The sequence below is a fragment of the Petaurus breviceps genome, unplaced genomic scaffold (genome assembly GCF_028583685.1).
Source record: "Petaurus breviceps papuanus isolate PSGF00001 unplaced genomic scaffold, PetGlider_PUasm1.0 90879, whole genome shotgun sequence".
Classification (NCBI taxonomy): domain Eukaryota; kingdom Metazoa; phylum Chordata; class Mammalia; order Diprotodontia; family Petauridae; genus Petaurus; species Petaurus breviceps.
In genome coordinates this window covers 3,718,569-3,732,653 of record NW_027187368.1, presented here as the reverse complement: position 1 = coordinate 3,732,653, position 14,085 = coordinate 3,718,569, and the positions used below count along the sequence as shown (strand labels likewise).

At 41.8% G+C, this 14,085-nt stretch overlaps 1 protein-coding gene across 3 annotated transcripts in view; it reads right to left on the bottom strand.

Annotated features, from left to right (window-relative positions):
• Positions 1–570: 570 nt before the first annotated feature.
• Positions 571–14,085, bottom strand: part of TRAF1 (TNF receptor associated factor 1) — a 28,671-nt gene continuing 15,156 nt past the window's right edge. For all 3 annotated transcript variants that reach the window (XM_069073796.1, XM_069073795.1, XM_069073794.1), the window contains 6 exons: positions 11,869–11,940; positions 11,528–11,593; positions 9,916–10,353; positions 7,997–8,174; positions 4,309–4,457; positions 571–2,326 (listed from right to left, as the gene is read on the bottom strand). In XM_069073796.1, the coding sequence (XP_068929897.1) occupies positions 2,108–2,326; positions 4,309–4,457; positions 7,997–8,174; positions 9,916–10,353; positions 11,528–11,593; positions 11,869–11,940 (1,122 nt within the window). In that variant the 3' untranslated portion in view covers positions 571–2,107. The remainder of the gene's footprint in view (positions 2,327–4,308; positions 4,458–7,996; positions 8,175–9,915; positions 10,354–11,527; positions 11,594–11,868; positions 11,941–14,085) is intronic.

Genomic DNA, 14,085 nt, shown 5'->3' with positions numbered 1-14,085 from the left:
CCCAATAACATGAAGGAAGGGTTCTACCAGCTGTAGCTGAAAAAAATGTTCTGAGATTCTTATGCAGTCTTTATGTCACTCTTTCTCTCCTTGGATCAATAGGGGAGATTGTCTAACATTGCTTCCTGCTTACATGATGTAAGCAGGAAGGGGAGGGGGTGGAGGTGTGTGGGTGCTTCTGGTTAAAATATGATCAGCTTCAAAATAAATAACTCTTCCAGCTTCTGTCTATTAGCTTTACGCAGGCTTCGATTTGGTGACTGTTTCAGGGTTGTCCTGGGGCCTCACTATAACCTGATTCCACTGGGATACACTTGGAAGGGAAGGTTGGTAGTATACAAGTTATGATTTGGCTTTTAGGGCTATTTTTTTTACAATTATCTACTACACACATTATAATAGAAAGACCTTGGACTTAGAAACAGAAGACAGGACTGTGTTCAAGTTTCATCTTGGACAATGACATTGGGCAGCCTCTCTGATTCTGATTCGGCTTTCCCTTCTATAAGATGAGGTTAAATCATCTCTGTCCAGCCTCTCTCAAAGAGCTTTCATCAGAATCCAACAAAATAATAAAAATAGTTTACTTCATATAGTGCTTCAAGGTTTGCAAAGCACTTTATATGTATGGTCACATGGTTTTGGAAAACATTAGCACAATTATCACAATCACAATCATCACAATACCCTATCAGAAATGTTTCCTAAGCCGTCCCCAGCTGGCAGCTCTACCTTGGTTAAATGAATTCTGATGGTCTCTGGTGGCATTTTGTTTCTTTCCAAATGGCCCTTCCATTGTTTCCTTACCTCCATGGACAGTTTTACCTTGTTCTTCGTCACTTCACTTGTGGGCCTACTCTGTTCCTTCCCTTTCAGTCTTCCTTCTCCACATCCTTTCTTCTCTCCTTTCCAATTGCCCTTCATCACGACCTTCTAGCCTTGAAGAACTCCCAAACCTCATGATATGAGTCACCATCTATATCAATGGATTGTCTATTGTATGTACAGCTACATCCCAATTAGTGTAAACAATGAATTCCATAAATTGGCTACATATGTTCAAAATTCAAAGTTAAAATTCAGTCATTAGTTCCAGACCAATGGAAATAATGCAGTGCAAATTCAAATGATAAGACCACTCATTCATTATTTGTACTAATTGGGACCTTGTAATTAAAACTCACATTTCTCTAATACTTTAGGATTGACAAAGCACTTTTTTCACATAACTGTTATTGGCAAAGTAGATACCAGAACCCAGGTCTGCTTATTTCCTGAGAAATGTCATTTCTACTACCCTATTGTCCCTAGGACTGCCATTTCAGGAGGATCCATGCTTATTCCAACCTTAACTCACTATCTGGTCCTCTTCTCCAGTAAGCACTTAAATGCTTACTCTGTCTATATCTATCTATCTGTCTGTCTTCCTATCTGGTCAAGCAGGCCACCAGGCAATGGACAGAGAGTATACCAAGCTAGCATAAAGTAACATCTGATTGCTTAAGAGAGCACAGAGCAACTATGAATTTGAACAACACAATGGGTTTGAGGGTGGGGTGGGGATAATACTTCCATCCAAACCATCCCATGGGTAGTAGCCAGTTCACTGGACCCCAAAAAGTTCTGGTGGTAGTGGTGGGGGCAGACTTGTGAGATTCCTGAAGTGAGTAAATTGAATTTCAGAAAGTTCAATCATTTTTTGCCATTGATTATATAGCTTGTGGGACATGTGATAGGGCTTGAACCCAGGTTTTTGGACTTTTCTGCCTTGAACCAAGCCCTTTTCCTCTCTCAGATGTAGTAAATTTATTCTGTGTGGCTCAAGAACAAAGAGTGGTAAGGGAGGTTTAAGGAAGAATTTCCCAGTAACAGAGCTGTCCAACAATGGAATGGGCTGAGCCATTAGAGGTAGTGAGTTCCCCATCACTGGAAGTGTTCAAGCAGAGCCCAGATGACCACTTGTCTGGAATGCTAAAGAAGAGATCTATCTATGCAGGGTAGATGGCCTCTGAGGTTCTTTCCAACAGTGAGAGTGATTCTTTGCATCAACTTCTTTCTAAGTGTTTTCTTGTTCTAGCATTCCTCTAAGGTCCTCTGTATCTCAGGTTTATGAGTTAGTTTCTATAATACACTTGAGGAAGACTGTATCATCTTTCACATAGGCATGTCTGGAGGACTGTAGTTTGTTCAGTGGGAAGAACATTGGGCGGCCACTGGCTATGTTGCTTTCTCCCTGAGGCCTCTGGAAGGAGCCTGAGGTCGGGTCTGGGTGAAAGGAATCAGTAACGTGCTCTCTGTTGTTCTGGTCCAGTAACATGAATGTGACCTAGAGAATGATGAGAGAAAGGATGTAAGGTACTTTGTTGGAGCTCTCAGCTCAATGCTGATCTCTGGCTAAAAGCCAGGTTTGCTGCAAGGGGAGTTACTGCTCAGTGAATGAGGACTCGGGATGAGGTGGGGACAGAGGGAGGCACAGTCCTCTGAGACTGGTTCAGGGAAGGGCTGATTTAGATGACACTCAGGTCCCCTTTATCTCTGGGAATCGATATTTAGTGTTTAAATAGCCTATGTTCTAAGATTCTTTTCCAGTTTTAACATTCTGTGTTCTGTATTCTATGTTATATGGTCAGTCCTACCCTGACAGCTGCTGTCCTAAGGGATTTTCTAACTAGGATGATAAGGACCGTTTTTGCATAGATGGCCTTAATAGTAAGAACTACTCAAAAATGGAACGGCCTATCTTAGGAGGTAATGAGTGGATTATCACAGGAAGTCTTCAGACAAAGTCTGAAAGATGACACAACCTTACTGAGGGTTCTGCAGAGGGGACTCTTTCTTCAACTATCAGTTGAACTAGTTGACCTACGAGGTCTGACTTTCTAACATTAAGGTTTTGTGTTCTCTGTCCTCAAGGACTCCTGGGGCAGTTTAGCTTGGGTAAACTAAGAGAAGACCAAGTCAGTTATCAGTCAGTTAGGCAGGCCACATCATAGCAGGGAGGCAGGCAGGTTGGATGCTTGATTCAGGAAATAGGAGACATTGCCTTTACCTCTGGGAGCTTACAGTCTAAAGTAGGGATTGGCAAACTACATTTAGAGGGCCAAATCCAGCCTGAAGGCTCTTTTTTTACAGGCCTGTGAGCTAACAATGGTTTTTATATTTTAAAATAAAGTTTTATTGTATTTAAAAATGTAGAAACTATAGCTCCCAGGCATATGCAAAAATAGGTAGTGAGCTGAATTTGGTCAGGCCATAGTTCCACCAATGGCTAGCCTAAAGAAAGACAAGATACATAATAGAAAGTCTCTGTTGTCTCTCTTTGCCTATTATTTATCTTTATATCCTTATCATCTGTCTATCTATCTATCTATCTATCTATCTATCTATCTATCTATCTATCTATCTGTCTGTCTGTCTGTCTGTCTGTCTGTCTGTCTGTCTGTCTGTCTGTCTATCTGTCTGTATCACATATCAAAGAAACATTGTCAAAGAATCATTATTGGTCTTCATGATTATTGAGTCAAGGCTAAGTTCTTTATCTTAACATTCAAGACCTTCTATGAGCCCCAAACTTATCTTTTATGACTTTCCCATGTAAATCTTCTGCTTTAACCAAACTGTCCCCTATACATTCTAGGAGTCTCCCTGATGGCGTGCGCTCATGTGTGTGTGTGTGTGTGTGTGTGTGTGTGTGTGTGTGTGTGTATGTGTTTTCACTCCATTACATGGCTGCTATTCTTTTCTATCTTTTTGCAGCTTATCCAAATCTCACACATCCTATAAGGGACAGTTTAGGTTTCATCTGCTTTGTGAAGTCTGCCCTGACCACCCCAACTTTGAGTGATTTTCTCTCTCCTTCCTCTGAAACCCTATGCACCAACTATCTGTGGGGTTTATCTGCCATCTATTCTACATTATTCTCTTTCTCACACTAGTGGGAGCCTTATCTCCTGAGTTTAAGTCTGGGGCTATATTTTTTCTTCATCCTTCAACAGCATCAAGCCCAGGTGGCTTAGCTACACAAATTAAACATGGGATCAACACTTGTTGGATAGGCTTGGAGTAAACGGAAGAAACATACAGAATCAGAGAACTTAGACCTGGAAGAGATTTGAACATTATCTCGTCCAATCTTGTCTACAACTGTGAAACCATTGTCACCCCCATTTCACCAGTGAATCACTTGAGATTCATAAAAGTTAAGTGATCTGACCAAGCAACTGGCTGGCATAGAAAGTAACTGGCAGAGCTGGGCCAGAACCCCGGTTACTTGGCTCCCAGACCCTCTTCACTTCTTATACCACTTGCCTTATTCCGGAAAGGCCACTCCAGGATAGCATCATATTCCCCTTTCATGATCACAATAAACAGTGAAAGGTGTGTCCCCTTTCCTGTCCCATCTCCATTCAGGTAGATCCGAAGGCATAATTTATAGCCGTATCGGGCAGTGTAGAAAGCTGAAATCAAGAAAGGAGTATGGGGTTAGTTTTGTGGATGTTTGTTTTTCCCATATTCCTTCCAATAATATTCAAATAATCTCCCATAAGAAAGCAAAATTAATTTTAATAATAGCTAACATTTACATAGCACTTTAAATTTTACAAAGTGCTTTCCCTCACTTGACAACCCTGGGGAGTAAGTGCTATTATTATCCCCATTTTAGAGATAAGGAAATTGGAGCAGACAGAAGAGACTTGCCTAGGTCACCCAGCTAGAAAGTATCTGATGTAGAATTTGCACTCAGGTCTTCTTGATTCTAAGTCCAGACCTATGTCCATTGCACCATTAAGCAGACATTTATTAAGCACATATAACACAGAAGATGTGCTTGGGGGCAGGGATACAGAAATTAGATCCTGGTTGTCAGGAAGCCTACAATCTAATTAAGGGGGGAGGGGTACAGTGGTATGGCACATATACAAAGAGGAAAGGAGAGATCCAGACAAATCTCAAGTTCCAAGGCTTAAGGCCTTAAATGGAAGGGTCTTAAATGCCAAGCTAAAGGATTTCTATGTTACGGGCTATTGGGAACCATTAAAGATTTTTGAGAAAGGGAGTGACATGACCAGACCTATACATTAGAAAGATTACTTTGGCAGTTAAATGAAGAATGGATTGGAAAAGAGGCTGTTGCACTAGCCTGAGAGAAAGACAGCATGGGGCCTCTTGGACTTGGGTTAGAGAAACATTCCAACAGATGTCACTGTAAATAGCAGTTTCTGGAGGGCTGGGGGCAGAACCTCTGGTGAGTTTGGGGAGGGAGGAGGCGAGGAGGCCAGAGGAGAGACCCAGGCGAGGGTTTGACTCATCTCTTCTCTCTAGTTTTTGAATAGCAGGAAGCCTGAGGCACAGTTTGTCTTTTCCCTTTTTGGCAAAACTCAATGTAAAAAGCTGTGTGTGTGGGGATTAGAGCTGTGTCCTGTCTGAGGCTGTACCGTCCCTGCTGCTGGGGCCTCCTACCCCAAGCTTGGAGCTGCCCTTAGCTCTCTTGGCAGGACCATGGACTTGTGCACACGCATGCTTACAGGTTCCCTCATACACATTTCTATATAAAAATACATATATAGGGAGCAGAGAGCAGTGGAAAGGGTCGTGAATTTAGATTAATGGAGACTCAGGCTGAATCCCTATTCTGCTACAACTATACTTGGATGACCATAGATAAGTCCCTTACCCTTCAGGGCCTTAGTTTCTCCATTTGAAGATGAAGGTGTTGGACTAGATTATATTTAAGATGACTTCTTTCAGCTCCAGCTCTATGATCACATACATGATCATATATGTATATACACACATACAAAGTCGTATGCTCATTCATTAGTACATGTATATAAACTAATATATTTCTATACATGTGTATATGCACATACAGACATATACACAAAATGTGTGTATGTAGTACGTATATATATCTACACACACACACACATATATACATATATTTGTATGCGACAGCAGTGGGGCATTTCTAAAGCTAAGGTTTCCTGGTGCTTAATATTTTTCCTAGAATATTTTCCCTAGTTTTAGAGAGAAACATAAAAGCACACATATACACACACTCATTATATAAACATATATATAATATATGTACTCATACACACATATGAATACATCTATACAAGCACAGAGATATAGACAATAGCATTCAGACTGCATATGTATAGTATAGTAGGAAGGACAATAGGCTAGGAGTGAGAAGACTCTGGTTCTTCCACTGATTAGCCTGTGTAAGTCATGTCCTCCCTACGGATCTTGGTGTCCTCATCTAGAAAATGCATATTGCTTTTCTCACAAAAGCCCTGTGAGGTGGATGGTGAAAGTGTTATTATGGCCATTTTACAGATGAGGAAACATTCACCCAAAGTTATGTAACTTATCTAAGTTATAAAAAATGGAAGAGTTGGATTCAATGATCCTCCAAGACTCTTTTAGCTCTAAATGTCTGTAAGTCTAAGGACTCGATCAATTACATTGCTCAGAGGACAGACAAAGCAGTGGAGTAGTATATAACCTGAAATTCTGAAATTCTCAGGTTCTTTAAGGTAGCATTATTATTTAACATTTATACTGCAATGAAATATTACTAATGCCATCAGAAATTATAAAATAAGCAGAGTCAGGATAACAATAAACACAATTACAGCAATGAAGAAAAAACAAACAAATAAAAAACATGAAACTGAGATTTTATAATTATATTGACCAAGAAGCTTGGTCCTGGAGAAGACTTTAGAAAATGTATCACCCTCACTTCCTTTCTGAGGTGGGGGACTATGGGTATGGTATATTGCATATATTGTTAAACTTGGTTGGTATCTTTGTTAGCTTTTCCTGAAATGCTTTATCTCTTTCTTTTTCTTGTCTTTGTTATAAGGGATGACTCACTAGATAGGAAAGGCATATATTACATTTGGAAGAAATGGGATTGCAAATACAACAGATTCATAACAATATAATTCAGTTAGAAGACCTTGAAGGTCAATCTCTGAATTATTGACTTTTATAGTCAATGAGAAACCACTGAAAATCTTGAACAAGGGAATGAGGCCATCAGAGCCTCATATTAGGCAGATTAATCTAGCATGGTATGTGGGATGGATTGGAAGGGGCAGGGGCTAGAAATGGGGAGACCAATCAGAAAGCTAGTGTAATAGTCCAGGTGAGAAGTAAAGAGGGTCTGAACTAGGGTGGTGGCTATATGGATAGGGAAGGGGAAGATAGATCAATAAAACTTGGTAAATGACTCGATGTGGAACTAAAAGGAAGAGGCATCAGAAATTACCCTGAAATGTTAACCTTGGGTGTTTGGGAGGATGGCACTACAAAGAAAACTAGGGAAATGAAAAGAAGAAACAGGGTTATTTTTTAGCAGTAGCGTACAGGGGGATTATTGGAGGAATGTAATGAATTTGGTTTTGAACATGTTTAGTTTAAAGTATAAGCTCATGGGACAGTAGGTGTAGATGTCCAATTAGTGAGCTGGAATCATGCCAGTCCATAAACATTTCACTAACCACATTTCTAATGGGACAAATTTTACTCCTGGGAAAACTTATTAGCTAAGGATTACCTCCTCTTCCTTCTCCTTCCCCAAATACCAAGCACATTCCCAGTGAAAAACATCATCATGCTCTGTTCTGTCCATATGTTCCAATTAACGCCACCGTGGACATGTCCACATATGTTAGAAAAGCACTTCAGAGATACTTGGTTTGTTCTATTATTATTGATGACGCAGTGTGGTATTTTGGAATCAGAAGACTTAGGTAGGCCTGAGTTAGGGTTCCATCACTTTTAGTAAATAATTTACTACCTCTGGGCCTCAGTTTCCTCATCTGTATAATAATATTTGCATCATCTATCTCATAGGGTCGTTGTGGGGAAAGCACTCTGTGAACTCTAATGCACTATGGGAATGTGAGCCCTTATTCTTTTAGAAGCACTAAGATAGATGCCTGTGTCTGTGTTTCAAACTAAAAAACAATGAAGCTGTTACCTGGTGAGAACAGACTGACCATCCTTCCACATGCAGAATCATGACATCTCCTGGTGAAGTTGGTGATTTTCCATAGGTAGACACCATCATAGGAAGCCTCCTCCAGGAGATGGAGGCTTTGCTCCAACTTGGTCAGGGCAAGATCTTTTTGGGCCAGGGTCTGTTGTAAATCCATGACCTGGAATATAGGGACCCCACTCCAGATCAACCTCTGCAACTCTGGAGACATTCCAATACTATCCATTATCTGGTGAGCCCCATGGCTTCTTGGGAGCAGAGTAGAAGTCAACAACAAGGTGGTGGGAAAAAAATACTGTCCTTGGAAGTGAAAATACCTAGGTTCAAGTCCTGGCTCTCACCTGTTATGTGACCATGGACAGGTTTTAATTAACTTTCTGAGCCCCAGCTGCCTCATGTGAAAAACAGGGGAAATAATACCTGTGGGACTGTTATGAAAAAAAGAGCTAAGTACCAAGAAAATGTGAGTTATTAGAAGTGGAATGGAAAAAGTGCTGGATCTGACCTAGGTTTAGTCTTATCTCTGCTACTTTCTAGCTGTGTGACCCTAGGAGAATCATTTTCCCACTCTGAGACTCAGTGTCCTCATCCACAAAATGGGAATAATATCTTCACTATATACCTTAAAATAATCCTGTGGAGATGAGTCTTCAATCATCATAGATGCATATGCTGTTATTATTCTGACACACACAGAGCCTAATTTGTATCATAGTAGGAGCACTCTAAGGTTTGAAAAGTACTTTCTTCCCAACTTCTCCAAGAGTTGTATCATTCCAGTTGTTAGTTATTATATAACTTTTTGGGAGTCTATGCCTTGGATTTCATTGGTGTAGGAAACTTTAAGTAAGGAAATTCACTCTGTCCATTCAGAGAGGCAGCTCATCTGCAACAAGTTTTAGGGGATTACCTGGGGCATGGAGAAGTGAAGTGACTTACTCACCCAGGGTCACATAACCAACTATTTTACAAGCACTACATGTATTTAGGTTGCTGTGTTATGGACTGGGGGAAGACACAAAGTTTAGATAAAATATGCTTCTTTCCTCAGGGCATTAATAGTTTAATAGAATTTAAAGCATAATTATTGTTTTTTGTTTTGGGGGGGCTTTTTGGAGGGGGGAATACAGGGTAATTGGTATTAAGTGAATTGCCCAAGGTCACATGGCTAGTCTTAAGTGTCTGAGGTCAAATTTGAACTCAGGTCCTCCTAACTCCAGGGCTGGTGCTCTATTCACTGTACCACCTAGCTGCCCCAAAGCATAACTATTATACATGATACTACATGATAAATGCTTTAAAAATGTCCAAAAAGAAAGTACTATGTAAAGTCAGTGTTAGGAAGGGAGAGGGGAAGGGGTTTCCAACTGAGGGGATGAGAGAAGACATCATATGTAGTTAAAATAATATAAACTTTATCATGTGAGGATTTTAGTTTTATAGCTGGAATGGATGTTAGATTTAATTCTATCACCTCATTTTCCAGATGAGGAAACTGAGGTTAAGTAATTTACGCAAGGTAAATCAGGATTTTAACCCAGATCACCTAACTCCAAATCCAGCAATCTTTTCCATTGCTAGACTTAGTAACATGCAAATAATATAATATATAACACATACTAATTACAATGGCATACACTATATAAACATACGTCTGCTTACATACAGGCGTATGCATGTGTATACACACTCATAGAATTGTTACTTCTGTCCATATCTTATCTCCCCCACTAGATTATAAACCCTGGTCTGCCTTATCTCTGGGTCTCCCCCAGTGGTTGGCACAAGACCTTGTTGGCACCTAACAAATGTTTCTGTGTCTAGAACCAGTGAACTTGGCCTGTTCTAGCTTGTCTCTGGCTGGCCCAGACTGTGGGACTGGGCTGCCCGTGGCATCTCACCCTCTGCTCTAAGCTCAGGATGAGCTCCTGCGTCAGCCCACTCTGGTGCACAGAGGCAGCAATGGCCAGGTGCGAGGCCTCCACCTCCTTGTTCAGGACAGTCACAATATTCTCAAACACATGCAGCTTCTCTTCCAGCTCAGCAAGTAGCTTCTCTTTCATGAACCTCTGAAGGGCCAGCTCCTCCTCAGTATCGGAGGCCGCATGGAAGTAGTCGGCCTCTAGGTCACCATTGACCTCCACAGCCCCTTGCAGCTGTAGGTCGGACAGGTTTCGCTCCAGGGGATTCACATTTGGTGTGGTATGACTGAGGCCTGATCTACTTTTCCCTCTGTTGGGATCTGCCTGGGCTTTCACTTGGCTCACGAGCTGTAACAGCAGCCTTAGGTGGTCACTCAGTGAGGAAACCTCATGCTCCTTCACCATCTCCTGGCTACCCTGTCGAGAGAGGCAAGGGAGGTGGTCAAGGTCAAGAGAAGACTGAGAGACAACTCAGGTCTGGGGAGATCCCCAGAGAAACAGCTTGCTGCTTTAACCCTAAGGGCAGAGGTAGCTCAGTAACTTGTGTCTCCTTCCAAAGTTACAAAGGGAAGGGGCTTTTATTGAAATGGGGTGGGGGGGGAGATCATCAAACATGCAGAAGAATGTCTGAATAAAGGGGGAGTGAGACACTCTGATGTTAAATTCTAGGAATGTCAAATACAGAACATCACATCAGACATGGATGGACCAAAGGTTTTCATTATTTAAAAGATCTTTAAAAGATTACCCCCCCCACCAAAATGAGACAATTAGAACAAAGCAGTGATGCCATGTGGGATCTTTTAGATAATAAAGCAGTAGTGGAATCTTAAATAAACTCAACATTTAGAGTATTATTTACCACCCAAGTTTAGTCTTGGGTACCACATTTTAAGGACAGTGATAAAGTGAAGGGATGCTAGAAGAGGGTCACGGCTGCAAAAGATCTGAAAGAGTAATAGTAAATTACCCAATTTACAGATAAGAAAACCGAGGCCCAGAGAAGTTAAATGACATTAGCAAAGGTCATATAGGTAGTAGGTAGCAGAGTTGGAGTCTGAGCCCAGATACTCTGACTCTGATTAAACTCTGACTCCAGACTAGTACTGAAAACATTAAACGGCTTGTGAATATGCCACAAGGGCCATTTGAAGGAATCAGGTATGTTCAGCCTACTGATAAAAGGACTTGACATGAGCACTGCTTTCAAATATTCAAAGTGCTGTCTCCCAGAAGAGAGACTTCATCATGATACCCTGAGAGATATTTGGGAAATCCCACCCAAAATTCTGGGATAAAGTGAGCCAATTATGGCTTCAAAGAAAGAATTTATAGAATTACTTGAAAAGGAGAAAGAAATAGAAAGACAAAATATAGTCATTTTGATCTTGTGGTCAATGGGGAAACATTAAAAAAGGTTCTTTCTCAATGAAGGAACATCATCAAAGTTATACTTTCAGATCAATCTGGTGGCATGTGAAAGAAGGATGGGAGGAAGCTTTGGGGAGAAAGAAATCGGGCTTGGTGGTCAATGCTATTTGTTCAGCCTATCTATTCTTATGTTGGAACCCAAGTTCAAAATGATGCCTACCTTGAAGGAGCAGCCAATGTCTGCAAAGGAGCACCTACTCTGGACCTCTGCTGGCTCCGAATCATCCTGGAAAAAACAAAGTTCCATCACTTGGATAATTTTCTCACAAATCCTCCCCAGTCTGTGGCAATCACCAGAAAGAGCTACTATTTTTGCATTTTTGGAAATTCCAGACTCCCTCACGACACAGGCCGAATCATTATGAAACTCTCCCTCCAGAAATGGTTGCGGCAAGCTGGAGGCAGCTCTCAGTGAGCAAGTGCTCCCTGGATGTCCAGCCCTAGGCTGGCAGTGTGAAGGATCCAAGGAAGAGAAAAAGGCATTTCAATGTTCTTATCTACCTTCTCTTCTGTGCTGACGTTGGCTGCGGTCTGCTTGTGGTCCTTCAAGGAGATTCCTCCACATACATGTGTCTGTTCATAGGTGAAAAGGAGACTGTAATGAGACCATTTCACTAGAGGGATCGTGGAAAAGAAAATTGTTGAAAATTAGGAACAAAGATGCCTTCCCTCTTTCCCATCCCATACTTGTCATCTTTAGACAATTTGTTGTGTCTTGCACCCAAGACACACAGGGTTGCTAATACCAGGTTTATAACCAAGAGTCAGTCATCACAGAAAATAACTTAAGGTATCATCTAGTCAGTAGATAAAGCACTGGGGCTTGGAATCAGGAAGAGTCATCTTCATGACTTCAAATCTGGACTCAGACACTTATTAGCTGTGTGACTTTGGGCAAATCACTTAACCTACATGCCTCGGTTCCTCATCTATAAAACGAGCAGGAGAAGGAACTGACAAACCATTCCAGTATCTTTGCCAAGAAAACCCCAAATGTGGTCATGAAGGAATCAGATGTGACTAAAACAACCGAATAGCAACAATAATCATCTAGTCCAATTTTCATTTTATAGATGAAGAAACTGAGACACAATGATGGAAAGGAACTTGTTGAAGGCTCAGAGATCTTACGGGCATCTAGGTGATGAAATGGACTCGGAGTCATGAAGACTGTAGTTTAAATCCTACCATGAACATTTACTGGCTGTGTGGCCTTGGGCAAATCACTTCACGGCTACCTGCCTCAGTTTCCCCATTTGTAAATTGGGTAAAATAACAGTGCCTACCTTATATGGTTATCATGTGGATCAAATGAGATAATGTTTTGTAAAGTGCTTTGCAAACCTATTATTTGTAAATAGACAAGCTGAGATTCGAGCTAGTCTTTTTCTGACTTCTCATTCAGTGCTCTTTGAGATACTAATGTCTGGATGCTCAAGGATCTGACTTCTCCAGCAAGTTCTGATCTAGTGGATAGAGTAAGTCCTGACTCTGCCACAGCCGAGGCTGTGTAGCCTCAGGCAAGTTTACAGTTACCTCCCTAGGCCACATCTTTAAAATGAGGATAACAGTCTCTGCCCTAACCATCTCCCAGGCCTGCTGTGAAAATCAAATAAGAGATACTTGTAAAAGTGCTTTAAAAACTGATAGGAACTCTAGAGATGTTGAGTCCCTTTATAATCTAGCTCCCATCTATCTGCTGAAATCCACCTCCCATGATGCCTCCCTCCACCTCTTATGCTCTCCTCTCAGTCCAGACAAGCCCTACTCATTCTATAGGGCCCAGCTCAGATGCCACATCCTCTGTGCAGTCATCCCTGACCAGCCATGCCTCCACCCCACTGAGCTCTCTCTCTCCTTTGAACTCCTATAGTGCTTACTGTGGCATTCACTGAGTACTAGATTATACCCTGTCTGCCTGTTTGTTTAATTTTCCATGAGCATGTCTTGTCTCTCTGACAGTCTGTAAGCTCCTAGAAGGGAGGGGGGCTGTGATTTTCACATCTCATCTGTATCCCCTATAATGCCCAACACATGGTTGTACCCATAGCGAGCCCTCTGTAAATATTTGTGGACAAGGAGCCTCTGGGGCAGATTTTAAACAAGGATTTAAATGGAAGGGGTGGGGAGGAAAGAAAAGGAACCAAATATTTTATAGGCTTTTAATTTGAACTAATCCGTAGCAACACTTAGTTCTCCTTCAAAAGTGGAATAAGGAAAAAGCTCTGTGGACAATTAAGCAAAATGGGTAAGGATGTGGAACCCAGCCCAGCCTAACTTGCAGGAAACCGTGTTTGGGTGCCTCCCCGTGGGCCTGGCTCCCCCTTCCAGGGACATGCTGTTCCCAACGCAGGAGCCGAAAACAGCAGGGAGCTCAAAACAGCTGTTCGGACTGGGAGGGAAGAGGAGGGCAGAGAAGGAGGGCAGTCGGAGGGGGCGGGGTTTGAGCCAAAGCAGAAAGTCTGCTATGCCTCAGCCAATCCTGGCAGGTAGTGGAGACAGATGTAGGTACCACTGGAGGCTAATCCAGATAGTACCCTCCTCCAGAGGTGATGCCAGCAACGTGAGCAGCACTAATGTGTTTTTGCCCCCGAGTCACTGCACAAAATTCTGAAGGCACCTTTTTGTGCCCTCCAAAAATCATTGGCACTGCTTCAGGTGAAAGCCTGAAACCCATCTCTACTGAGCATCTTGAAAGAGCTGCTGGAATCACAGTGG